The sequence below is a fragment of the Hypanus sabinus genome, chromosome 11 (genome assembly GCF_030144855.1).
Source record: "Hypanus sabinus isolate sHypSab1 chromosome 11, sHypSab1.hap1, whole genome shotgun sequence".
Taxonomy (NCBI): Eukaryota; Metazoa; Chordata; class Chondrichthyes; order Myliobatiformes; family Dasyatidae; genus Hypanus; species Hypanus sabinus.
Window position 1 is genome coordinate 38,252,543 of NC_082716.1, and position 27,948 is coordinate 38,280,490.

General features: G+C 36.6%; 1 protein-coding gene across 5 annotated transcripts in view; it reads left to right on the top strand.

The window, feature by feature from the left end:
• The window catches only part of LOC132401861 (HORMA domain-containing protein 1-like), a 44,597-nt gene that overhangs the window by 3,193 nt on the left and 13,456 nt on the right, over window positions 1–27,948 (top strand). For 2 of the 5 annotated variants that reach the window (XM_059984151.1, XM_059984150.1), the window contains exons 2-12: window positions 6,434–6,524; window positions 12,737–12,881; window positions 15,090–15,153; window positions 15,862–15,898; window positions 16,130–16,150; window positions 20,370–20,396; window positions 20,495–20,562; window positions 24,378–24,529; window positions 25,490–25,719; window positions 25,998–26,046; window positions 26,866–26,927. In XM_059984151.1, the coding sequence (XP_059840134.1) occupies window positions 6,477–6,524; window positions 12,737–12,881; window positions 15,090–15,153; window positions 15,862–15,898; window positions 16,130–16,150; window positions 20,370–20,396; window positions 20,495–20,562; window positions 24,378–24,529; window positions 25,490–25,719; window positions 25,998–26,046; window positions 26,866–26,927 (903 nt within the window). In that variant the 5' untranslated portion in view covers window positions 6,434–6,476. Of the gene's footprint in view, window positions 1–260; window positions 278–6,433; window positions 6,525–12,736; window positions 12,882–15,089; window positions 15,154–15,861; window positions 15,899–16,129; window positions 16,151–20,369; window positions 20,397–20,494; window positions 20,563–24,377; window positions 24,530–25,489; window positions 25,720–25,997; window positions 26,047–26,865; window positions 26,928–27,948 lie in introns of those variants that run through there. The other 3 variants (XM_059984152.1, XM_059984153.1, XM_059984154.1) reach the window with 3 other exon arrangements.

Below are 27,948 nucleotides of genomic sequence, written 5' to 3' on the forward strand. Positions count from 1 at the left end.
CTATTGCTGAAATTGTCACCTACTATTTATCTCCAAGACTTCAATTTCGTAATGTGTTCCTGGGCTACTATAAAGTATGCATTTTCAAATTTTTACTTAAATTTTTGTTAAATCATTACAAGTCTAATTGTTCATCTTGTTAATCTATACACAATTCTTCTGTAAAATTATTACAGATTTTGTAGGATACATTCATAACTTGCAATGAAGTCCATTTGCTTATTCTGCAGACAAACCTAAGAGAAACATACAGAGCTCAAATTAATCCTATATTCAGGTAATCTTACTGATTTCCTCTTTGGAACCTTATTGCAATCCAAACAGAAGTTGGCCACATGCCAAAATTCCAAAGGAAACCTTTTGAGTGCAAATGGTGGATGAGGTGCTAATCAAGAGGGTTGCTTTGTCCTAGATGATGTGAATCTTATTGTAGTTGCACTCATCTGTGCAAGCATTGTGTTCCTCTACACCAGTCTCTGATAATAAGGCCCTGCAAGATTCCAGAAAACGAGAACTACTTAAGGGCCATCTTTTAGCAAAAGTAAACATCAATATTGAAAACTGTCAGTGATTTGAGATTCCCTGAGCTGGCCTCCCAGTAGAAAATAAAAATTCAAGATGGTTTTAAGGACCTCAAATTCATGCACCAAATACATATTGAAATCCTGTGTTAATCCTTCAGGAGGAGTACACCTTCACAAATTACCGAAGCGCCTCATATCACATCAGTGGAAGGGGACCTATTTTGGTCCTCTTGGACACTGTAGAACCAACAAAATGAGTGTTGAAGTAAGTTATCTTCACATGTCATCTGTGTTTCTGCTGTCATTGAAACATACAGGATCCTAATGTGGCTTGACAGGATAGTTGCAAAGTTATTGTATATCTTAGCTGGGGTATCTGGAACTAGTAATTATAGTCTCTAAACAAGGAAAAGGATGTTCAGGACAGATGAGAATTTTTTTTTTTTACTTAGAGGTTTGTCTGTCTTTGGAATTCTCTGCCCAAGGTGGCTGTGATGCCAGGTAGAGATTAATAGATTAGTGTTGATCATATTGAGTGGAGTAGGCATGAGGGGCTCTTTACTCCAGTTTACTCCTGTTTCTATTTCTTATATTCTTGTAAAGGGAATCTCAGGAAGTCACAGAAGAATAATCCACTCTGCACTTCTGGCTGAACATGGTTGTGAATGTGTCAAACTTTCCTTTAGTACTCACATGCTATCCCCGAGAATTCAGGAGTTCTTGGAGTCTCATCATCTGTTTAGCTATTGAAATCTTTACCATAATTTTTCACTCTGGATGGCAGAGCTCTAATCTGATCGGTTGATTATGGTATTGTTTAGTTTGGTCTCTTGCATGATATTTTTGCCTTTTAAACACATCTGAATCTGAACATACAGTATATTCTTCAGTTGCCACTTCACTGGCGTAGCACTTTATTTCTAGCTACACCAAGAGCTGCACCTAGCATTCACTTCTGTGACCTATATTGAAATAGTGGCTTGGTTCAAAACAAAATTATATATTATCATCCACCCAATTCAATTTTTTACAAAGTGCTATAAGGATTCATTATGGCAAGCTCTTGCTGATCATGAACCCAAGGCAATAAAAGGGTCATCAGATCGGGCAGCCAAAACAAATCCTACAGAAAGATACAGCTCCACCTGACTCACATCCCCAAATGCACCAATATTTTAAAACTGTCTGATTGTTTAAGACATTAAGAAGTTTCAAAAACTTCTTTGAAAAAATAAAACAATTAAAACTTAATAATCCTCAAACTCTCTTACATCCATAAAACTTCAAAAAAATCTGAATTAACAAGCCATTAGAAAATTGAAAATACAATTGAGTAAGAGTATTTTAATTTAATAGATACCTAAAATATTATACAAACCCCATTTCCAGAAAAGTTGGGATATTTTCCAAAATGCAATAAGAACAAAAATCTGTGATATGTTAATTCACGTGAACTTTTACTTAACTGACAAAAGTACCAAGAAAAGATTTTCAATAGTTTTATGGACCAACTTAATTGTATTTTGTAAATATACACAAATTTAGAATTTGATGGCTGCAACACACTCAACAAAAGTTGGGACACAGTTAAAATAAGAGTGAAAAGAGCACAGAATATTCAAGTAACACCGGTTTGGAAGACTCCACATTAAGCAGGCTAATTGGTAGCAGGTTGAGGTATCATGACTGGGTATAAAAGCAGCATCCATCAAAGGCTCAGTCTTTGCAAGCAAGGATGGGTCGTGGCTCACCCCTTTCTGCCAAAATTCGTGAGAGAATTGTTAGTCAGTTCAAAAGGAACATTTCCCAATGCAAGATTGCAGAGAATTTAGGTCTTTCAACATCTACAGTACATAATATTGTGAAAAGATTCAGAGACATCTCAGTGTGTAAAGGGCAAGGTAGGAAACCACTGTTGAATGTGCGTGATCTTCGAGCCCTCAGGCGGAACTGCCTAATAAACCATCATGCTACTGTGACAATTATAGCCACCTGGGCTCAGGAGTACTTCAGAAAACCATTGTCACTTAACACAGTCCGTTGCTGCATCCAGAAGTGTAACTTGAAACTGTATTACGCAAGGAGGAAGCCATACATCAACTCTATGCAGAAACGCCGGCAAGTTCTCTGGGCCCGAGTTCATCTCAGATGGACCGAAAGACTGTGGAACCATGTGCTGTGGTCAGATGAGTCCACATTTCAGCTAGTTTTCGGAAAAAACGGGCATCGAGTTCTCTGTGCCAAAGATGAAAACGACCATCCTGATTGTTATCAGCAAAAGGTGCAAAAGCCAGCATCTGTGATGGTATGGGGGTGCATCAGTGCCCACGGCATGGGTGAGTTGCATGTATGTGAAGGTACTATTGACTCTGAGGTGTATATTAGGATTTTAGAGAGACACATGTTGCCATCAAGGCCACATCTCTTCCCGGGACGTCCATGTTTATTTCAGCAGGACAATGCCAGACCACATTCTGCACGGGCTACAACAGCGTGGCTTTGTAGACATAGAGTGTGTGTGCTTGACTGGCCTGCTGCCAGTCCAGATCTATCTCCTATTGAAAATGTATGGCGCATCATGAAGAGGAGAATCAGACAACAGAGACCCCGGACTGTTGAGCAGCTGAAGTCTTATATCAAGCAAGAATGGACAAAATTTCCAATTGCAAATCTACTACAATTAGTATCCTCAGTTCCAAAACAATTAAAAAGTGTTATTAAAAGGAAAGGTGATGTAACACAATGGTAAACATGCCTCTGTCCCAACTTTTGTTGAGTGTGTTGTAGCCATCAAATTCTAAATTTGTGTATATTTACAAAATACAATTAAGTTGGTCAGTAAAACTATTGAAAATCTTTTCTTTGTACTTTTGTCAGTTAAATAAAGGTTCACGTGAATTAACATATCACAGATTTTTGTTTTTATTGCATTTTGGAAAATATCCTAACTTTTCTGGAAATGGGGTTTGTACAATTAACAAACAGATGAGCTTTTTACAGCCACGTCCTTCCATCAATTATCCTTCCACAACCTGTAGATTACAGTGTATCTGATATATTCATAGTGTAATTGGTAGGTATTTAGCCCTAGTTTCAATCCCCTTTTGAGCTCCATGAGCTCCAGTATTGGAGTGCACCACAATTTGATGAAAGCAACATCAACATTTTCATGTTCACAAGTAGATACGCTGAAACCCAATATTGCTGTTACCTTTACAGAGTAATGTGGTGAATGTTTATAGTATTGTCATCATTCCTTCAAAACAAAACACCTGGCTTTATATGAGTATCATTGTATGAGAATCGTTTGAGTCAGTGGACAATTAATGTAATGTGAGAGCCAGATAATATTGCTGTGAATGAGTTAATAGTATGCATGCAAGAAAAACAATGATGGAAAGGTTGCCTTTGGTGAAGTTGTTGAAAATTATTCAACACAGGACACTGTTAAGAGGAATTCTGCAATGTATGACTGATGTTGATGGAAGTTGGGAAAGACTTCTGCACTGGTCAGTTTTACTAGAGTTCTTTGATGCCATGCTGTATCAAATGCTGCCACTTGTTATTAAACACAAAACTCATTTTGGTCTGTAAGGGGTGTGTATTTTGTCCCTGTGAAATGCACAGGTTCTCCTGAGTGCTCCAATTTCCTCCCACAGTCCAAAATCATATTGAGTAGGTTAATTGGTCATTGTAAATTGTCTCATGATTAGGTTAGGGTTAACTGGGGTTATAGGGTTGTTGGGGCGACGTGGCTCAAAGGACCAGAAGGATTGCTAAATATAATAAAATTAATTAATTCCGTCACCTTGCTGATAAATAAGATTGCACTAGTTAGTCAAATAGGATTTGTCACTTGTGGACTGAATATCTCCCGTGAATTTTGGAATTTGACAGGTAAGTTCCTTAGTAGGTGCTATTTCAATTCATGCTGGAGTACATTTGAGCACTCAAGCCCATTAATTAAGCTTTTGCTGTATAGTGTGTTCCATCAATTCATCACATTAAGTAGATGAATCAAATTGACTGAAGATTGAATTCTGTGATGGCTAACATGTATCATCCACTTGGTATTTCTTGCTGAAACTATGATTGTGGCAATTTTTTCTTCTCATTGAGTATGTGAGCTGTGTGAAATCTTATTCAGTTTTAAGTTTAAAGTACATTTATTATCAAGTACATATATGTCACCATATACATTAGGGAAACTTCTTCACTCAGAGGGTCGTGGGAGTGTGGAATGAGCTGCCAGTGTAAGTCGTGCATGCAAGCTCAATTTCAACGTTTAAGAGAAGTATGGATAGGTACAAGGATGGTAGGGATATGGAGCACCATAGCCCACCAATTCAATGGTGTAGGTAGTTTAAATGGCTTGGCACAGACTGGATGGGCCAAAGGGCCTGTTTCTGTGCTGTACCTTTCCATGACTCTAACCTTGAGATTCATTTTCCTGTGGGCATACTCAGCAATTCTATAGACTAGTAATTATAACAGGATCAATAAAATATCAACCAGAGCGCAGAAGACAACAATCTATGCAAATACAAATATAAATAAATGGCAATAAATTACGAGATCATGAGATAGAGTCCATGAAGTGAGATCATTGGCTGTGGGAACATTGCAATAGATGGGGAAAACCTAACATCTTCGAGGCTAAAGAAATTTAGTATGTTCTTGTTGACTTAACAAATTTTATTGATGCACCATATAAAGTATCATGGCTGGATGCATTCGGCTTGAAATTGCTCTTCATGTGACCGCAAGAAACTACAGAGTTCTGGACACAGCTCAATACATCACAGTAACCAGTCTCCCTTCTGTGAATTCTGTCTATTCATCTCGCTTCCTCAGTGAAGCAGCCAGCATAATCAAAGTCCCCACCTACCCCAGACATTCTTTGTTCTCCCCTCTCACATCAGGCAGAAATGAAAGCATGTACCATCAGGCTCAAGGAAGCCTCTCTCCCTTTTTTTTCAGATTCTTGAATGGACCTCATATGATAAAATAGACTCTTGGCCTCACAATTTACCTTGTTATGATCTTGCACTTTATCATTCACTTGCACTGCATCCTTTTGGAAGCTTTTACACTTTATTCTATATTGTTATTATTTTACCTTGTCCTAATTCAATGCATAGTGTAATGATTTGATTTGTATAAATATTATGCAAGATGTTTTATACTGTATCTTGGTACATATATCAATAATAAACCAATACCAAAATAGATGTAAATAGGATAGCTTAAGAAAATGAGAAGAAGGGAAAAGGTCAGCAAGTAAAAAGAAAGAAATACCAATTAAGTTAACCTATAGAATTTAAAATATTGCACTATCAAACATTTCTCATTAATTTCAGCTATTTTATATCTGCATACAGAGTACAAATATAGAATTTTGAAAGTCAGCAATATTTCATACAAATATTAGATAAAATTTAATTCAGATTATTTAAGATAGCAATAAATCTTTCATTACAATGTTATGAAGATGTGCCTTGCATTTGCCTAGTGAGTTGCTGAATTAGAGACTATACCAGCACTTAAGAATGATTTTTTAAAAATTAAATGATGAAAAAGGCATGTAAAAATATTACACATGTGGAAACAGATCTGAAATTAAACATCTCCATGTGTGGAATGAAGCATTGGAGAACATTTTTGGTTTCTTCAGCAGTTGCCAACTAATCTGAACAATAAGCATTAATTCACCCAGATCCTTATTTCTATGTAGTAATTTTATTTTTTGCCATTTTTGAATGCAGCTAATAAAACATGCAAGTATAAGAGCATAATTAATGCAGACATACTGTACTTATTTGTTCATGCTAGGTTTTCTTTTCAGCCATAAGGAAAATTTTGCTTATTTTGAATTCTGACTTTGAATCTTGTATATCTATCTGCTATAGGGTTACAATTCATTAGAAACACCATCAAAACCGTCCAATTTCCATGGCAACAGCACAACAAATGCGAGTGTCTGAAAAACAAATATCTGGGGTAATATTTTCTTTCACTGCATGAATAGACTTTGCAATGAAGTTTTTCTACATCAATTGCAGGGTATTAGACATTGAAAGTAAATCACATGAGTATGTATTAACGCTGTTACAGTAGTTGACATTTTGTTTTGGTCTCCATATATTTTTAAGATAATGAAGTGTAAATTCATTAAACAAAATAACTTGAGAGAAACAAGCAGCATTTTTTAGTTTCGCGGATGCAAAACTTTCTAGCTAATCCTAACTTTTATAGAAGCATGGAGAATATAATAGAAACAGAATAATCGGTCATAAGCTACAATTCTTAAAGAAATATACACCTTGTATTACATAACTCACTTGTAATCATGACCCTCTAAAATTGGTGGCGAAACAAAAACAAAATAAAAAGAAACAAAAGGAAAAAAGTTCGCTTGTCCATTCCATCTGTGATTTGTCACAATGTCCTTCAGAACTAGTCATAAATAATTTTGATTGTTCTGGGGCCTGCCAATGAGCTTTCATGTTTTTATTTTGAGGATTAGTGGTACATTTTTTTGGTAGCTCTGTTAAGCGTAACTGTTTGTTTGTCTCTGGTATGTGACTCCCCATTACTATCTGATCCTATTTGACCTCATGTTTTACACATGGGAAAAACAGTCGTATATTCTGAAGACATTGAATCTTATTTGGGTTTATACAGTATATATTACACTATAATATATAAAATAGTTATATTTAAGATAATATAATAATTATATGGTTATCTTAAAATAGTAAAGAAGTTATATCCATATGCATTTGGAGCCCAGACCATATGGAAGAAATTGATTTTTCTTTTGTGTTTTTCCTGAGTTGAATCCAATAAGGTATCTTTTCCTGAATACTTCTATAATTTCTTAAATATCAATACAAGTTCATTTAACATTGCTACCAAACAGCTGTGAATATTAAAGGTAATGTTCCCTATAAAACTAAGAAACTGCACACAGTTACTATTGAGAATGAGCAGATTTTCCAGAGTAATGAATACTACTCCAACATGCAATTATTTTGCTTTCTTTTATATGTTATGTAGTATTACAATAACTTTTCCAATAAGTTTGAAGGAAACAGGAAACCAAGTAGCAGTGAATGTAAAGGGATTGTGGGATTCAAAACCCAATGAGTTTCAATAACACAAGAAAATAGGAGCGGAGGTAGGCCACTTGTCCCCTCAAATCTACCTTGCCATTCAGTATGATTATGGCTAATCTATAGCCTTTGCCCCTCTTCTGTTCCAGTTCCCCATAACTCTCAGTTCCTCAATTTTTCACTACATGCAGGGTTAAAGACTTCCAGAGATTCACTACCCTCTGAGAAAAGAAATTTCAATGCACATAAGAGACTCATGAGATGCTGGAAATATGAAGCAACACTTTCAAAATGCTGGTGGAACTCAGCAGGTCAGGCAGCATCTATGGAGGGAAAAGAACAGTCAAAATTTTGGGCTGAAAACTTTCATGAGGGCTAGAAAAAAGAAAGGTCAGAAGCCAGAATAAAGGGGCGGTGGTGGGAGAACACAAACTAGTGTATGATGGGTGAATCCAGGCGAGGGGTGGGAACAGATAGGTGGAGAATTATATGAGAAGCTGGGAGTTGATAAGTGGAAGGGGCAAAGGGTTGAACAAGGTGGAATCTGATAGGGGGGGGGATATTATTCATGGAATAAAGGAAAGGAAGCAGGGAACAAGGGAGGAAAATGTAAGTGATAGACAGGTTATGGGGGGGGACTGAGGGTAAAGAGAAGAGGTAAAGGGGCCAGAGGAACAAAGGGGGGGGGGATATGAGACACATGGGAGTGGTTACTGGAAGTTAGAGAAATAATGTAGATGTTGATACTAAGGCAGTATATGAGTTATTGTTCTTCCACTCTGTAGAGGCAGTAGAGGAAGCCATGAACAGACAGTGTTGGATTTGGAAGTGGAACTAAAATAGGTGACCATGAGATATCTTGGCTGTTACAGTGCATAAAGCAAACACGTTTGACAAAGTGATTCCTCCAATCTGTGTTGTGTCTCCAATGTAGAGGAGGCCACTCTGTTAGCAATAAATGGCACCAATGAATTCACAAGTAAAGTGTTATCTCATTTGGAAAGACTATTTAGGTTTGAATGGTGGTGAGGAAGGAGATGTAGGGCAGGTGTAACACTTGGCATGATTAACTGACTTGAGGGGTATTGGTTGGGAGAATGATCAAACAAAGGAATCATAGAGAAAGTGATACCTGGAAAGTGGATAGAGAGGGAAGGGGAATATGTGCCTAGTGGTGAGATCCTATTGGAGATGCAATGGTTCTATTGATCCTATTGGAGATCTTATTGGTTGCAATGGATCATGGGGTGGATTCAAATAGAACCTTGTATCAGAGGGAGAATAGTATGAGGGGAATCATGCTAGTGGGGGTGCATTGATAGCAATGGAGGTGAAAATACATTTTTTGAATAAAAGAGGACATCTGGAAAGCTTCATCATGAGAACTCAAGTCACTTTTATTGTTATTTCGACCATAACTGCTATGTACAGTACATAGTAAAAAGTGAGACAATGTTTTTCAGGACAATGGTGTTACATGACACAATACAAAAACTAGACTCAACTAAGTAAAAAAACAACACAGAGAGGAAAAAAAACAACTACATTAGACTACAGACCTACCCAGGGCTGCATAAAGTGCACAAAACATTGCAGGCATTACAATAAATAATAAACAGGACAGTAGAGCAGATGTGGACAATAGAACAGATGTGGTGGAGACAGAAGAACTGCGAATAGGGTTTAGCATATCCTTACAATAACAGGGTGGGAAGGGTGTGGTCAATTTAACTGTGGGAGTCATTGGGTTTGTAACAGATGATACTAAGGCAGTATATGAGTTATTGTTCCTCCACTCTGTAGAGGCAGTAGAGGAAGCCATGAACAGACAGTGTTGGATTTGGAAGTGGAACTAAAATGTTTGTCGACAGATGATCTGATTCCAGAGATGGAGACAAAGGGATGAAAAAAAGGGAGTGAGGTGTTGGTAATGAACCAAGTGAATTTAAGCATTGGGTGGAAGCTGATGGCAAAGTTGATGACATTGATGAACTCTACATGGGAGTAGGAAGCGGCACCAATGCCATTGTCAATGAAGTAGATAAAAATTTGCACCTCAATTTAAATAATTAGCCCCTATATCCCATTGTCTGTGACTCCTCCCCCACCCCCTTACAGGAAACAGTTCAGCATCTACCTGCATCAAGTATCCTTAGGATCTTGTATGTTTAAATAAGCTTGTAAGGGATTTTCCAAATCTCAACTCTAGCTCTGGCCACTCATCCAACCCACACATGAATATTGATTTCTCTAATTTCTGGTAACAGCTCCCTTTTGTTTCCCACACCACCATTACCTTTTTCCCCATTCTAGTGGCCCTCTCACCCCTTCTTCACCTGCCCTCATGACCTCCCCATCAGCTCCTTCCCTTTATTCCATATTCCTCTCCTATCAGATTCCTTCTTCATCCTTTTACCTCTTCTATCTATCACCTCCTAGCTTCTTGCATAATTCCTATTCATCCTCCCACTTATCTACCCATCTTCACCCTCATCTGGACTTTCTCTGTCACATGCCAACTAGTATTCCTCCCCCACCTTCTCATTCTGGCTTCTGCTCCTCTCCTTTCCAGTCTTGTGGAAGAATCACAGCCCAAAACATCAACTGTTTATTTCCCTCAATAGGTGCTGCCTGTCTTCTTGAGGTCATCCAGCATTTTGTCCAGTACCTGCAAAATCTGTTGTGATTCCAGTGATACATGTTCAAACTTATAAGTATTGCTGCCACATCCTGGTTCTCCTCTCCAACTTCCCTGTCAATCTTTTATTCATTTACAAGATATAAACATTGATGATTAGGCCTGCATATAATGCCCAACTTGATTGCTTTGGAGAAGATAGAGAGTCGCCTTCTAGAAGTGTTGTGTTTCTTATGGTAAATCCAGTGTTTACACACACATAAGCTCAAATGTTGGAAGAACTCAGCCCAGAATTTCCATGATGTATTTTTACCTTTGTGACTGAATTACCTAAGAACACAAGAAATAAGATCAGGAATTAACCATTTGGCTCTTCAAGCCTCCTATCCCATTTAAGAATGCCATGACAGGTAGCAGTAATCCCTGCCATCCAATGTGCTTCTAACATCTGATGACAGCAAGCACCTTAAAGCACCACTGTCATCTCCATAAAACCACTGGCAGTGTAAGCCAGTCAATGTTCTCTGCCAAGAGAAGGTTCATCTCCAGCATTAAAGCAACATTTAATTTGTTCCATTGTTAGTTGCATACTCAACACTAGATTCCAGAAGCAGACACTATTTTCCCAACTGTCATAGGAAGGGTATACTAAGGAACATGGAAATGATTCAAGGATATGGTCAAATCAGCATTGCAAAAATGCAACATACTGCCATAATTCTAAAAATTCCTAAACCATGACTGCTCAAAATAGAGAAGCATTTGGGTGATATTAAAAACTTGATTTACATGCAGCAGAAGTGCACAGAAACCCAGTGTGAATAGTGAAACACACTGATTCAAGATCAAACTACCCACCCTTATATTTAATTTGTGTTTTTTTTTGTGTGGATGTGTGCCGTTGATGCTGCTGCGTGTAAATTTTTGATTGCATCTGTGCTTGTGTTGATGACAATAAATTCAACTGATTTTGACGTCTAAACTTAAATAGTGCTGCAAAAAAATCCTTATGATTAAAATATCAACACAAAGTTAATTTGGATGGTACTTACATGCACTAAATGATTAAACTCACAGCAACTGCCTATCAATTTGGCTATCCTTGTCACGTGTAAACTATGTTTTTGTTCTGACTTGTAATTACTTGTATATTCTTGCTACTTGGTTACCTTTTTCTTGATCATTATTGCAAAGATATTGGGTATGTTACTATATAGTGTTCTTGATGAGGAAATACACAATTCGATTGAAAAGAAATTGCAATAACCTCCAGAATATACCTACATGAGGCACTTTCTGGCCAATGCCTTGTAAGTGCTTTAGCTGTAAGAAGACCTCAAGCTTACTTGTATAGCCTTTCATTGGACAAGTTATGAAATACACCTTCATATAAAATACAGTAGACATGTGGAAGGTGTACTAAAAAAAAAGTGAATACTGATGAATAATTTTAAAGAGGAGAACAGTAAATTTTGGCAAGGCAAAGAATGAAAAGATATGGAACCAAGAAAGGAGCTCATTGAATGAATTAATGGAATTGAGAGGCTGATGGTCTACTGCTGTCCCTCTGTTCATTTACCAGTAAATCATTATTAAGATTAGACTCATGCCATATTCCTAATATCTTTTCTGTTACTGCAGCTTAAAGCTTGTTCAGTTTTTCATGCACAGACATAGTGACTTGAGTTTACTCACATGTTCTCAGATTCTCTCCTGTAACATTCTCACAGAACCAACAGTGGAGGTAAAAGCAAAAAAAAAGCTCAGTAATTTTCAATGAATATCTCAACTCAGTCAGATCTGCCATTCATTTTCCTTTTATAGTTATTATGTAGGTGAACAGCAGAGGAGCATAGCTTTTGTGTTGGCAGATATTTTAGAATGACCCTGTGTAGTTAAGTGCAAATTCCTTACAACTAACAACTTAACATAATTGTCTACTACAACAATAGTTGGAACACCCCAATGGTAAGCTAGGAAAGCTGCAGAATATGTTTTGGTCTGTTAAAATTATTTCACAATTGATTCAATATCAAATGACAACCAAGCGTGTTTGAGCTCAGTAAAGCATAAACACTTGTTTTCTGCAAGTGGAGAGTGTTACAGTCTCTTACGCTAATGTACTTAGTAGGATTTTTGTGGTAATCTTCAAAATATTGATAAACAGTCTGGAATTATGAAGTATTCCATTTCCCCCAACCATTCCTTTGGAATTTTAGAAGTGTTACTTTGAAGCAAAAATTATATTAATCTGTTTTCTTTTAATTTTGGAGTGTTCCACTCTCTTATCCATGAGGAGAATGTATTCTGGATTACCATAAAAATAAAGCTGAAAATAATGCCTGATTTATTTCATTTGTGGAGCTTATGTTTATGAGGACTTTCTCATCCTTAGGATCTTGTATGTTTGATTCTAAAATGTTCACTTTACTTTCTCAATGTCCTTCCTGCACTGCTAGTGGACTGCAATATTTCCCAATGATGTAGCAACAGAACACCAATCCCTTGTATTCACAAAAAGAATGATGGCTTTGGGAGTATCATGTATCACATATCTGCGTGGGATATTTCCTGAAGATGCCTATAGAACTCGATATTTGGAAGGTAAAGCAATCTGTTTTGACATGTAGCTCAGCTTTCTTGGAGAGGTCACACCAAAACCTAGACATGATTATACAGTCACTGCTTTATTTTACTTTAAATAGCTAAATTTACAGTATATTTACATATATTGAACATGCTGACCTATACATTAAAAAGAAATTAGATAGTTTCTTGCTGGCAAGCCAGAGGTCTATTTTCTAACCAATTCTATAGCACTGTAAATTAGTTTAACTTAAAAGCAGCTGTTTTTTTTTAATAAGTTTATTGTTCAAATTCCACAAATTGCCCATAGACCCTTCTCTTCTTAGTGGATAAGGAGCAACACCCAGAAAATGCTGGATGAACTCAGCAGGCTAGGCAGCATTTATGGAGGGAAAAAAGTACAGTCAGTGTTTCGGACCTAATCGTCGATTGTACTTTTTCCCATAGATGCTGCCTGGCCTGCTGAGTTCCTCTCGCAATTTGTGTGTGTTGCTCAGATTTCCAGCATCTGCAGATTTTCTCTTGTTTGTTATTGGATGAGGATCCTGCTTTATTTGCAGCAGTTTTATGATACTTATCCATAGACAATTTCAATAAATTTGCCGCCAATATTTCTCTACCCTGTTCCCATATGGTATTTAGATAAGTGCATTGCAATGAAAACCATTTGTTTTTTTTCAATGAAAAGGATCTGCCTCTTTTTTTCTTGTGTCTGCATGTAAAAATGTTGTAAAGCCATTCTAGGTTGTGTTTGAATTCATAGATCCAAACAATGGCAAACTTCCTTCTTTATCTTGGCATTCATTGTTGCCATGTTATGCATCTGAAATGCCTTAAGGCCATTAGAACTAAAGTATTTTGAAGATGCAAATTATTTTTGTATGTAAGCATCTAGCCTAAAAATTCCTTCAAAAAATAACAATGCTATGATGTTCATTAGCTGCTTAATCTAGAGTACAACTATACACTAGCTACTTCTGGATGTGTTAGTACCTATTGGGAAAATTTCCCCTAACTTTCTGAAGATATTTTTGTTGGCCCTTTCATTTTTGTATCTGATTAAGTCTCCAAATGTTGTCAATACACCTGCAATATTCAAAATTTGTCCAGGCATGATTTTCCATATTAGTCATGTGAAAGATAACTTTTTTTAAAAAAAAGTTTGTTTTATTTGTTTAACAACTTTGTTTTACCAGTTTCTTAAATGAAAATACAACCTTGAATGGCTTTGAGTGACTCTCAATTCCAGGATGTTGTAGCTGACCTGTATCACATCTCTCAGTCTTCTGCTCATTCATGCATTGAGAGATCACTCAAACTAATACTCAACAAAGGATACTTCATCTAGTCTCAAGTTCCCAGTCTAGCCAAAGCAGGCACAGAATTCATCTACATTGCTGAAACCCCAAAATACAGGCAGATATTGACTGAACAAATACAGTATTATTCTTCACAGATGCTGTCATTACAAGCTTCTTTCCAAAAATATTGGATTGCAGTCCTTGGTTTCTGTACACAAGGACAAATCCTCTGCAGGGACTGTTGATCACCAATTTCTCCAGGTCCACCAAACACTCAGTACACTGCAGATGCTGGGGTCAAAGCAACATGTACAACATGCTGGAGGAACTTAGCAGGTCGGGCAGCATCAGTGGAAACGAACAGTCAACCTTTTGGGCCGACACCCTTCGTCAGGCCACCAAACACTTTCCTCCCTCTTCACCCTTCATTGTAATATCCATTCACTAAGTAGCAATATTTGTGGACTGGGAAAGGTCTGCTTACATTGTGTGCCTTTTAAAACCTTCGAGTTAGGATTATAGCTGCTGAGCTAAACATGGGTCACTTAGAGCATGAAACAAAAGCCAAACTATTGAAACTAACAAGCTGTTCTGTGAACCTCGCAGCTCAAGTGTTTGATCCTTACGTGACCAGCATGCAGTTTTAATGTTGGTGGGGAAGATTAGTCTCAGGATTGTATACTTCATACATCCTTTGATAATAAATATACTTTGAATTAGTAGCTTTAACATTTCTAGGATTTGCAAATAATTTATTTTGTCATTGTGAACAATTGGCTATTGTGAATGTGAATTACAGAGATTTATTTCTGAAATTATTTCAATACCAGCATGTTAAAATATAGTCATACTTTTTCTGTTTCATAATGTTGTTAGCACTTTCTTAAATTTTAAAGTTATGATAAATGTAACCATAATTTCCCAGGCATGTGTGTAAAAATATTGCGTGATGACAGTCAGTTTCCTGGAGCAAGCAAAGTAGTAAAATGGTAAGTATGACTTTTTTCTGCAATTGTACCACAAACAGTGATGTTGTTCATAAAACAAAGTCTTTGTAAAATGTTAAGGGTACAGAACCTTCCACTGTAAGTTTTTCAAATTAAACCAGCATAGTATCTACAGAAAATGCATTGAGTGGAGTATCTTATGAATATGATGTTCCTGAGTGTAAATGTAGTTATTTTGTGTTGGTTCAAGTGCAAAGTGGCTACACTGATGATATCCTCCTTGTTGTTTGGCTCATCTTTTACTTTCATATCTGCATATTGTAATATGGAAGTTGGAAATAAGCCTGGGTACCTACCTACCTAATAAGGGGAAGTACCTAACTTCCCATTTTACTATTAGTCTCAGCATTGTTCAGGAGTGTAACGTAAACATCCTGATCTGAAGGTGTGGATGTGCTTTGGATTTAGCAATTTGTTTTGTGCTAGATGTTCAGTGAACTTTCAATTGAAAAGTTAACTGCAAGTAAGTGGTTTGATTATTTTACTTTATGTTTTTAATTAATTTTGAATACTTTAGGACACATAAACAGATCCAGTAATCTTAATTAAAAAAAGATTTAAATCTATTTATTGAAATAACGAGCAAGCAAACTTTCTGTATTTGTGGAACATTGACCTGATATATTCACATCTTATTAATTTCCTCACCCACTATGCTGTATACAGATCTTTAAATGTTCTATTTTCCAGGATGCTGGGCTGTTTTGATGCTTTGGAGAAAAAATTTGTAAGTCCATTTGTGTCAAATAAAAGATTATCTTCTAATGTTCTTAATTATACTTTACAAGGTTGTGTATTCCAATTAATATTTTGGTTTTGGAGAATAAAGCTATGATTTAAAAATATATATATATACATTTTTTATGTACTTCACCAGATCGTAAAAGATAATTTTTCCTTGCACAATAAGTATGCTGTCTTGTATTATTTATAAACTGTGTCCTTTTTATATCAATAGCTACGAACAATTATTCTTGGAGTAAGTACATTTTAAAAAATATACATATTTATTTTTGGATGCAAGATTTTTGAAGCCAGGAGTTTATGATTTCATAGATGTGTGATTTCATGACATAATATTAAGTTTACAATAATGATATTATACTCTTGTAATTCTTCAAAAGGCTTTTCTAAATAATTGCAAACATGAAAATGAACATTTTGTAAATGAAGTAAGAATAGAAATGGTTGGATATATATGGGAGGATTGCTAATTATTGTAAAGACTAAAGATAGCTTAAACTTTCATGTTGGTGACCAAAGCCCTCATCTCTCGTCTCAAATGGACTTAAAATTCCAATGATATTGTTTCAAAAGTGCAGTTCTGTTATTTTAGCCAACACCTACTGCTTAGATAAATCATTGGGTGTTGAGTATATTCTGGTTCTCTCATATGTTTATGTAAGATTGTTCCTGATCATCCCATGCTCAAACTTGCCTCTTCATTTCCCTACTAAAGAAAAATATGCTAATTAAAAATAAAACATTAGCTCTCATGTGCTTTGAGACCAATGAGAAAGTTTATATGCATGCAAGCTTTTATTTTATCAATGTGATAAGCTATCAGTTTTTAACGAGAAATGTTATGTTTTCACTCACAATAGTGCAAGATTTTAAATGGAGTGAAGGTTTTTAAACAAAAAAAATGCTTGCCTCAGACAAATAGTCCATTTGTAAGAACAAATAGTCCAGTTTCAGAATATTTATTCCATTGTGGCGTTGTATATGACCAATGTTTTCCTCTCAAAACTCCACTGCATAAACGCACTAATTCATGGATTAGGAGTAGGCCACTTGGCCCGTTTAACCTTTTAATATGATTAGGCCAATCTGATTATAACTTCATATTCATATTCCCATCTTTTGAGAAAGGGTGATCCATTGCAATTTAGAGAAGTTTTCCAGGTTTTGTATAAAGTCTTTTTTTACTTCCTCTATATCCACCCTCCCCTTGAAGATATTGATTTCTTGTTTTGTTATCTACAAGTAGTCATTCTTAATGTGTGAAACAAAATTAAGCATGCTAGTAGGCTCTCACTTCTACTGAAAACACTTCTAGTGGAGACTAATCCCTACTGGCAGCCATGGGTAATATCCCACCACACCTATCTCCCACACCATGTAAACGAAGACCATCGAGGCCTTTCTCAGTACCAATTCAAAGTCAAGTTTATTGTCATATGTACAAGTTCTTGTATACATGGGTGGAATGAAAAACCTACTTGCAGCAGCATCATGGGCATGTAGCATCATTTAAGCAGCATACACAAGAACAACATAAAGATCATACATCACACCAAATGAGATCTTTAACTTCCAAATGGGGCTGTGACAATGGTGGTCTGCATAAGAAAGCTGTTTGTTCAAAAACAAAGCTGGTCTAGAGATTATCCATGAAGTACTGGGTGTAATTTTAACCTCCTCATTCAACTACCACCCCACCACCACCACCAGAGAAAAAAAAGGGTTTCGGTTATGTGGGATGTTAGCATTTCAAAACTAAACTTAACATACTTCAAATTCACAACCATTCATTTTGTTGTGAGGAGATAGTATAATAATTGAAAACTTGTCAAGTGGCTGCATGCCTCACTTTAAACAGGCTTTCCTTGAATCTTAACCTGCAGAGTTGGGCTTCTCTGGACATTTTGAGCAAAAACTTATACTATTTATAGACCACAAAAACAAATATGTTTCTTCAGCCCAGCAAGCTATCCTGTAAATCTCCTCAGTTCATCTTGCTGCCTCCAAACTCTTGTCATCACCAATTGCTCTCCTATTCCCAAACTTTTCCAACACCCACATACCTTGACCAAAATTCTCACTCTTTTTGAACATTCTAACCCATACAGTACCTCATAACAATTACCTTGTGCTCCCATCCATGTTGCATCCTGTTCCCACTATGCACATCCCAACCATGTATATGCTTTTACAAAATCTTCTCCTGTGTACTAGGTGGGGCAAAACTAAAAGTATGCAGAAAATATATTAAAATCACCAACAGGAAAAATCCAAAATCACCTTTCTTTTGAGTGTATTGTCAGAGTTAGCAGATTTGGTTTTATTGAGTAGGCTCCATTACCCACATTCTTTTCAGAATCTCCACAGTTTGGAATCTACCTAGTATGGATCTAGAAAACAGACTTGGCTGGTTGAGAATATTCTGGACCAAATCGGCAAGATCCTGCATGGAACCAGGACCACGGATATTATGACTAAATCATTTGAGCAATTGAGTAAAGGCTTTAATGTGAATCCACTGAAAAAAGCCTTTTGCAAAAACCAAACATGCTTCCAGCTTTGTTATCTATAAAAGTGATAAATATGAAATATTTCTGTATTTCCCTGAACTTCAGAGACATCCAGAAACTTTTCAAAATCAAATAGTTAGTTCCTTTAAAGAAGAAAACATTAAATACCAAAAAATACTTAATTAAAATAAAATTACAAAAATATTAAATTTAACTCAGATGACTTTTTAATATTTCCTAGAAACATTTGTAAAATATACTATGAAGTGAATGGTCTCATTGATCATGCACCAGATATAACCTTAAGAATGGAAGAAATGGAAGCAGGAGTAAACATTTAATTCCCTCATCCTTGCTCCACCATTCAATAAAATCGTGACTTTTACTTCAATGCCCTTTCTTGCACCAACTCCATATCTCTTGATTCCTTTATATCTAGAATTAATTTCAGTACTGAAAATACTCAGTGATGTCCAAAGGTTCATTACACTCTAGGAAAAGAAACTTCTACTCAACTCTGTCTTGAAACATTACTTCCTGGCTCTTGACACTCCATCCTGATGCAATATCAATTTTGTAGCCATACTTCAGGTTCTCCAAGAATATCGCATGTTCTCCTTAATTTGTGACAATACAGTACAGGCCCAGTCCATCTAACCTGTCCTCGTGTGATATATCCCTTCCCCAGAAATCAATCTGGTGAATCCTTGTGTTTTCTCTATTGCAAGTATATTTTTCCTTGGACAGGGGGACTAGGCCTGTACAAAATATTCTTGTTGCTATTTCACCAGAATTTCAGGAGCGAGATGTCTCTACCCCGTACTCAAATCATCTTGCAATAAAGATCAACATAATGTTTGTCTTAGTTGCACACAAGAATTATGAGCAGATTCCATAGCATGAGAAATTTCACCACATTAAGTTTCCAATAGTTATGAATCATACAGAACACAAACAGGTCCTGTAGCTCATGCATATGTTGAATATCTAGTGCAAATTTATAGCACTCTCACTTGGCAGTATTTGGTCCACATCGTACTATGCATTCACAATTCAAATACTCGTTCGGGTTTTTTTTAAGTGTTATGGAATAAGGGAAAAAAAAAGTTTCTTAGTACCTACCCGATCCATGCCTGTCATAATTCTGTACATCTCTATCAGGTTCTCCACAAACTGCCTTTGCTTCAAAGATAATAAACCCAACCACTTTTTCTTTATAACTGAACCATCCCAAACAACTTCCTGGCAAATCTTTTCAGCATGCTCTCCAGTGCATCACGTAGTGCGGCAACTTAAGTTACACACAATATTCCACCTGTGGCCTAACCATTGTGTTGTGAAGTTGTATCAAGACATTCCTGTTTTATTCTCTAAGCCCAAGCTAATGAAGGCAAGTATCCTATCCATCATTCTATCTAGCTCTGCTTTCACTTTCAAGAATCCTTTGGACTTGTACACCAAGGTTGCTTTGTTCCTAAGTATATCCTGGTGCCATATCATGGTTTCATAGCATATAATCTACCATACTTGATTCCACAAAATGTATCACTTCATTCTCATTGGAGTCAAATTATATTTGCCATAGTCTTCCCAATTGATTGGCTGATCAATATCATTGCAAAGACAAAACTATGAACATTGGAAATAATGTAACTGGAATCAGTCAACAAACTTAGAACTTCCATCCTTGCTTGCTTTCACGTGGGTAAGTGCGATTATCCTGAGTTACCAATAATATTTGACCAGCATTTGAGCTCTTTCAGGGAGAATAATCATTTGCATAAGGAATAAAAAGATTTACACCTTGGCTTATGTCACTATGTTCTGGAGAGAGGGAGGTGAATTTTAAAACCGAGAGTCTATGCTAGTTCAGAAGGGAAAAATGCTTGCATACGGAATGAAAATGAGTATGTTATAAATATTGCAAATTTGATATTTTTATAGGTTCATAGAGATCCAGAGGATCCAAATGTAAGGATTTATACCTGGTAAAATATTTATGTAATACCATTTTATAAAATGAATGAAAGTTGCCTGTACCTCAACTTAATCATATATTGTACTTACAGAGTATAATAGAGTCTTACCAGTTTAAAATCAAGTACACTGCAGATGGACCAAAGCTGGATATTTTAAGGTAATAAACTGTGCATTATCAGAGGAGATAGTATACCTGTAACCTGCTTATTGTTTAATTGTTATGATCTTTTTATGAGATCAATCCTTCATCAATACTTGATGGAGCATGAGCCTCTTCTGTGTAAGTTACAATCTTAGCTCCGATATTCTGGCGAATATGCACCACACCCACTTCATAGCAAATATATATTCTTCAAAATGCTTTGCCCAAGGTAAACACAACTTTCTACCCAACTGAATAGTGGCAATCACACCTTTTGTTTTTCTCTCACCAGAATTGCGACCATCCAATTCAGCATTAACATATGAGGATCTGAAATAGAGCCAATTTTGTAGCATAGATTTAAATATAGAATACTGGATTGCACTACCTGTATGTATAATCTATATTTTCATTTATATTTATCATTATTATTTTTATGAGCAGAGAGACAACATCTGCCGGAATTAAATTCCTTGTATGTGCACAGGTACTTGGCAATTAAAGTCTGATTCTGATTCTGATAAAGAGCAAGAATAGTACAACATAGGAATAGGCTCTTCAGCCACAATACTATACTAAACTAATTAAATTAGTAATCACAGGTCCAACAAAACTAATTCCTTTTGCCTGCACAATGCCCATATCCTTTTATTCTCTGTACATTCGTGTACCTATCTAAAAGCCCTATTGTATTTGCCCTTACCACCTCTCAAGGCAGTTCATTCCAAGCACGTTTTTAAAAAACTACGTTTAAAAAAAAACTACCCACACTTCTCCTTTTGAACTTAACCCTCCCCCCACCTTAAATGCAAGTCCTCTTGGAATAGGTATTTCAATCCTGGCTGTCTATCTTATAAACTTCCATCAGATCTCCTTTCATCCTCCACTGCTCCAGAGAAAATAACCCAAGTTTGTCCGACCTCTCCTTATAGCACATGTTCTCTAACCCAGATAGCAAGCAGGTAAATTACTTCTACCCTCTTTCCAAAACCTTGATATCTTTCCTATAATGAGGCTGCCAGAACTGAATGAAATATTTCAGACGCTGTCTACCTATAGTTTCATAAACGTGCAATTTCCAGACTCTTGAGCTCATTTCATCTGCTAAAAAAGGCATGCATGTAGTATGACTTGTTTACCACCTTATCAACTCATGTAGCCCCTTTCAGGAAGCTATGAACTTGGACCCCAATATCCCTCTGCTCATCACTCTGTTAAGGGTCTTGCTTATAGTGTACTGTCTCTACATTTGACCTCCCAAGATGCAACCTTTCACATTTAGCGAGGTTAAACTTCATCTGCCAATTTACTGCCTATATTTCCAACTAATCTTTATCCTGCTTAATCCTTTGCTAGTCTTCTATGCTATCTACAACTCCACCAACATTCATCTACAAACTTACTCATACATCCATCCACATTTTCATCCAGGTCACTTATATACAGTATATCAAAAGCAGCAGAGTTTTGAGTACAGTTCCTGTGGAACACCACCAGTTACAAACATACTGTCAGAATAAATCCCATTGACCACTATTGTCTGTCTTCTACATGCAAACCAATTCTAAATTGAAATGGCCAGTTCACTGTGTATCCCATGCATTTTAATCTTCTGTTGAACTTCCCATGAGGGATCTTATCAAACGCCTTACTAAAATTCATGTAGACAACATCCACTTCTGTCAACTCCTCAAAAAATTTAATCAAGTTAGTAAGACATGGCTTGCTCTGTGCAGAATGCTATCTGGCTCTAATTAGGCTTTTTTTTGCAATTTCTGATGCCCTACTCCTAGGAATCCTCCCTTATAACTACCCTACCACTGAGGTGAAACTTACTGGTCTATAGTTTCCAGGACTATTCCTGTTTCCCTTCTTGAAGAATGGAACAACATTATCTACTTGCTATTCTTCCGGGACCTCTCCTATGGGAAGAGAGGACAAGTCCCCAGCAATCTCATCTCTTGCCTCTCTTGATAACCTGGGGTAAATATTCCATCAGATCTTGTTCTTTAGGATACCTCACACTATTTCATTTATTTTAAAATTTTCAAGAAAATTAGTATGCTCTACACTGATCTCCCTATCCTCCCATGTCTTTTTCCATGGGAAATACGAATACAAAATACTCATTCAAGACCTCAACCATATGCTCCACCTTGAAGCACACATTCCTACCTTTTATCCTTGAATGGTCCTACTTTTTCCCTAGTTCTTGTTGTTGATATATATGTAGATTGCTTTGGGGTTCTCTTTAATCCTGCATGCTAAGGGCTTTTAAATGCCACACACCCACCCCCTAGCTTTCCTAATTCCCTTCATGAGTTCTTTTCTGGCTTATTTATAATGCTCAAGAATTCTAATCTTAACTTCCTAAATCTTACATACATTTCCTTTATCTTTTTGACTAAATTCACCAACTCTTTTGACATCAATCCTACAATCCTAATTGAGAAGTTGCAGAACCTGGGCCTCTGAACCTCCCTCTGCAACTGGATCCTCAGCTTCCTAATCAGAAGACCATAGTCTGTGCAGATTGGTGATAACATATCCTTCTCACTGACAATCAACACTAGCGCTTCTCAAGGGTGTGTACTTAGCCCACTGCTCTACTGTCTGTATACACATGACTGTGTGGCTTGGCATAGCTCAAATACCATTTATAAATTTGCTGACGATACAACCATTGTTGGTAGAATCTCAGGTGGTGATGAGAGGGCGTACTGGAGTGAGATATGCCAACTTGTGGAATGAGGCCACAGCAACAACCTAGAACTCAACGTCAGTAAGATGAAAGAGCTGATTGTTGACTTCAGGAAGGGTAAGATGAAGGAACACATACCAATCCTCATAGAGAGATCAGAAGTGGAGAGAGTGAGCAGCTTCAAGTTCCTGGGTGTCAAGATCTTTGAGGATCTAACCTGGTTCCAACATATTGATGTAGTCATAAAGAAGGCAAGACAGTGGCTATACTTTATTAGAAGTATGAAAAGATTTGGCATGTCAACAAATACACTCAAAAACTTCTATAGTTGTACCTTGGAGAGCATTCGGACAGGCTGTGTCACTGTCTGGTATGGAGGGGCTACAGCAAAGGACCGAAAGAAGTTACAGAAGGTTGTAAATCTAGTCAGCTCCATCTTGGGCACTAGCCTACAAAGTACCCAGGACATCTTTAGGGAGCTGTGTCTCAGAAAGGCAGTGTCCATTATTAAGGACTTTCAGCACCCAGGGCATGCTCTTTTCTCAGTGTTACCATCAGGTAGGCACACACTCAGTGATTCAGGAACAGCTTCTTCCCCTCTGCCATCCAATTTCTAAATGGACAATGAAGCTTTGGACACCACCTCACTTTTTTGAATATACAGTATTTCTGTTTTTAAATGTTTTTTTATTCAATATAAGTAATTGATTTACTTGTTTATTTATTATGTTTTCTTTCATTTATTATTATTTTTTTCTCTCTCTGCTGGATTATGTATTGCATTGAACTGCTGCTGCTAAGTTAACAAATTTCACATCACATGCCGGTGATAATAAACCTGATTCTGACATCCAAGGTTGTCTGACCTTGCTGTGTTTATGTAAAAATATGATCTAAACTCTTGATCTGTATGGTTAAGTGATGTGATTCATGATTTTTCATTAAAGTCCAAAAGTGTAATGTAATTTTTTGGTAAGTGATCTTTAATAGTTTCATTAATAGCAAGAAATAATAAGTAATGGTTTCTGAATGTTTTTTTTCTGCCACAAAATGTTAATTGCTGGGATTATTACAAGAAATACGCAATAGGTAGCAAGAAAATTCTTCACATTTTCTTGAATTTGTACAGCAAAAACAAACATATTGGAACTGAAGTAAGCTTTCAAGATACAAAGAAAGCCTCCATACTGCTCATCCGTAAGCTATTTGTCTTGATGCAGAGCCTGGAGGTTCTTCCTAATGATGTGTCTTTGACAATGAAACTCTTCTATTATGATGAAGGTAAGTTCAATTTACTGGTTTCAGAGTTGTTTTATTCCTATTTATTTCCTATATATTGACAGCTTCATATTCATACAGTATGTAACTGAGTTTCTGTAAGGAGATTTACAATATTTTGTGTCTTTTTATTGTTTATCTTGTGCATTTTCAGCAGTTTACTTTATGTCAGATTTCTTTATTAATAATACCTGTTTTCCTCTAGTTGTCAGCTCGTTTATAAAGATTAACAGGGAACACACGTTAACCCTAGCAACACGCACAAAATGCTGGTGGAACACAGCAGGCAAGGCAGCATCTATAGGAAGAAGCACTGTCGATGTTTCGGGTCGAAACCCTTCGTCAGGACTAACTGAAATGAAAGATAGTAAGAGATTTGAAAGTAGGAATGGGAGGGGAAAATGCAAAATGATAGGAGAAGACCGGAGGGGGGTGGGGTGAATGAGAGCCAGAAAGATGATTGACAAAAGGGATACAGAGCTGGGGAAGGGAAAAGATCATGGGATGGGAGGCCTAGGGAGAAAGAAAGGGGGAGAGTAGCACCAGAGGGAGATGGAGAACAGACAGTGATGGGCAGAAAGAGAGAAAAAAAGGAGGGGGAAAAAACTAAATATATCAGGGATGAGGTAAGAAGGGGAGGAGGGGCATTAACTGAAGTTAGAGAAGTCAATGTTCATGCCATCAGGTTGGAGGCTACCCAGCCGGTAGATCAGGTTGGTTAGTCCTGATGAAGGGTCTCGGCCCGAAACCTCGACAGTGCTTCTCCCTATCGATGCTGCCTGGCCTGCTGTGTTCCACCAGCATTTTGTGTGTGTCGCTTGAATTTCCAGCATCTGCAGATTTCCTCATTCTTACTCATTAACCCTAATTCTCTTTACATTCTCACCAAATATCATCCAAGCAGTTTAATAATAAATTTCATTTCAGATTAGTTTTCCTGATTCATGTATTTTTAAATAACAGTGACTCCTCCTGACTATCAGCCTCCGGGGTTTAAAAAAGGTGAGTGTGATGCTCTGTGGTTTGAGGGAACCCCAGTCCATTTTAAAGTTGGTGATGTGCTCACTCCATTCCATATGATGAAAGTGCGGGTCACCACAGAGAAAGAGACAATGGAACAGCTGAAGAAAGAGAACGTGCTAGACGAGGAAAATGAAACTTCACAACAGGAATTTGAAGAAGTCAAATCCATGGTAAGTGTAAGTTTGTTTGCTTACTAACTACTTGTAATTTATTTTGGATTGTTTGATATCTGTAAAACAGGAAGCTCTATGAGAAACAAATATAATGAGAATAGAAATGTCATTAGATGCTGTTGATTTTGAGCTGGTTAAGAATACTTATGACCGACTGGAAGCAACTTTCTAGTGGCTTACAGGGATGATGTTTAAGATTTCACAATAATGTGTACATGGTGTCATTTTCTTTTTGCAATTAGTGTGTTAATCATCTGTAATTTCACTTGGTACAGGGCAGAAACTCTGTAATGGCTGGCATTCCAAACCACCAAAATACTACTGGTATGAACATTTCTGATAAGTTTCAAATTTTCATATAAAGTCTATAGGAAAGAATATTTATTCCATATCTTAGATTATTGTAGTGATTTTTTTTTAATTGCGTAAGGGTGAATTTCCATAATCCAAAATACCTGTAATGCATTTGATTGCATGTATTGTACACTATAGCCGCACATGCAAGTAAATAATTATTTTGGGTGGTTGATGGGATGCCGTTTAAGCCTATTGCTTTGTCCACAATAGGGCTTCCGTTATTGGACATTTTGAAACTTCATTCATGCAGGCAAATGGACTTTTCCCATCTTTATTGTGCTTTGCAGATGGTTGAAAAACTTTCCAGAATTGGGAGATAAATTACTTCACAGCGAATGCTCAGACTTTGACTTAATATATGTGACTGGTCCACTTATTTTTTTGATCAATGGTGAACTTCAGGATCTTTATTAAAAATATTCATCCTATGCAAGAAATGTATCTTTTAAAAAAATAATTCTAATTTTACCTACAGAGAAATTTTGATTTTTGTGTTCTGTATGTTGAAATGTTGCAGATATATGGAGGGACTTATGGCAAAATCAAATTAGTGGATTTATCTATTTGTCAGCAAAAAAAAAAGATTATAAAGCTTAATTTGCCAGAGCAAAAGGACAATCTAGATTTTGTGATAAAACTGGGAATTGGAATATGGATCAAAAAGCTTTCATTTCTAATTTTGAGTTAAGTGTCACAAACATTAAAAGGTTACATGAAATATTTATATATTGACACATATTTAGTTGGAAAATAAGCAACCTGTTTGCTGTTTCTCATTACTGACAGTTCAGCCGATACTCCAGAAATACATGCCTAGAGAGCAATCATTTGGTGCTTCAGAGAAAGAGGTATTAATTCTTTTGACAAATCAACAAAGAGAATGCTTCATATTTATGCTTATTTGTAAAATATATAATGTGCACAGTGACCACATTTTGTGGCCATTAAAGGGGTATCTGTACTAGGTATCAGAATGCCTTCAAATCTTTTATCACTTGGGTCTGGATTAGTTACACCAACGTAAGGAAGAGATATTTCAGGCTCATGGTTAATCTTCCTTTGTAAAGCAATACAATCATAGGATAACTTACTGTATTAATTTGAAAAACAACAAACACATTTTAATATAATTTACTGGAGTATGCTTTGAGAGCCTCTAAATAATTTTGAACTTAAATTGGCAGTTACAGTATTACAGTCATTATCTGTGACCTGGTGGTGCTCCAAAATAAAAACTGCAAATTTGTAATGGGACTGAAAATGTAACTTTATTTGGAGTGAAATTTCATTCTTGTCACATTGTTACATTTCATTTGATTAGTAAATAGTTAAGTCTTTGTTAGTGTTCCAGATTTTGCTGTGATAATTGTAGGGTAAATATGACAAGCAATATGTTATGCAATGGTATCACTGTAATAACACAAACGTGCAGTACTTGTGCAGTACTTCCGCAAGTAGCCAGCTGAAAAAAGTCAAAGGTAATTCACTCCGAAGCAGATGAGTATTAATAAATAATTATTCCCTGAACAACCTCACTAGTCCTGAAAATATAATTGTACATTTGCTCTGAAGAAAATCAATACTGTGTATTGTCAAAATATCCTAGAATCATAGAAAATTGCACAGAAACAGACCCTTCAGCTCAATGAATCTGCTCAATCAAAGACACATTTTTAAACTAATTACCCTACATTGCCATCAACTACATCATAGATTCTACCACTCATTTACACATTAGGAACAATTAACTACGGTCAGTTAATTCATCAAGCCATGCTCTTCTGGAATGTGGAAGGAAACTGGAGCATTAAGGGGAAAACTATGCAGTCACAAGTAGAGCAGAACTGAACCTTGGTCACTGAAGCTGTG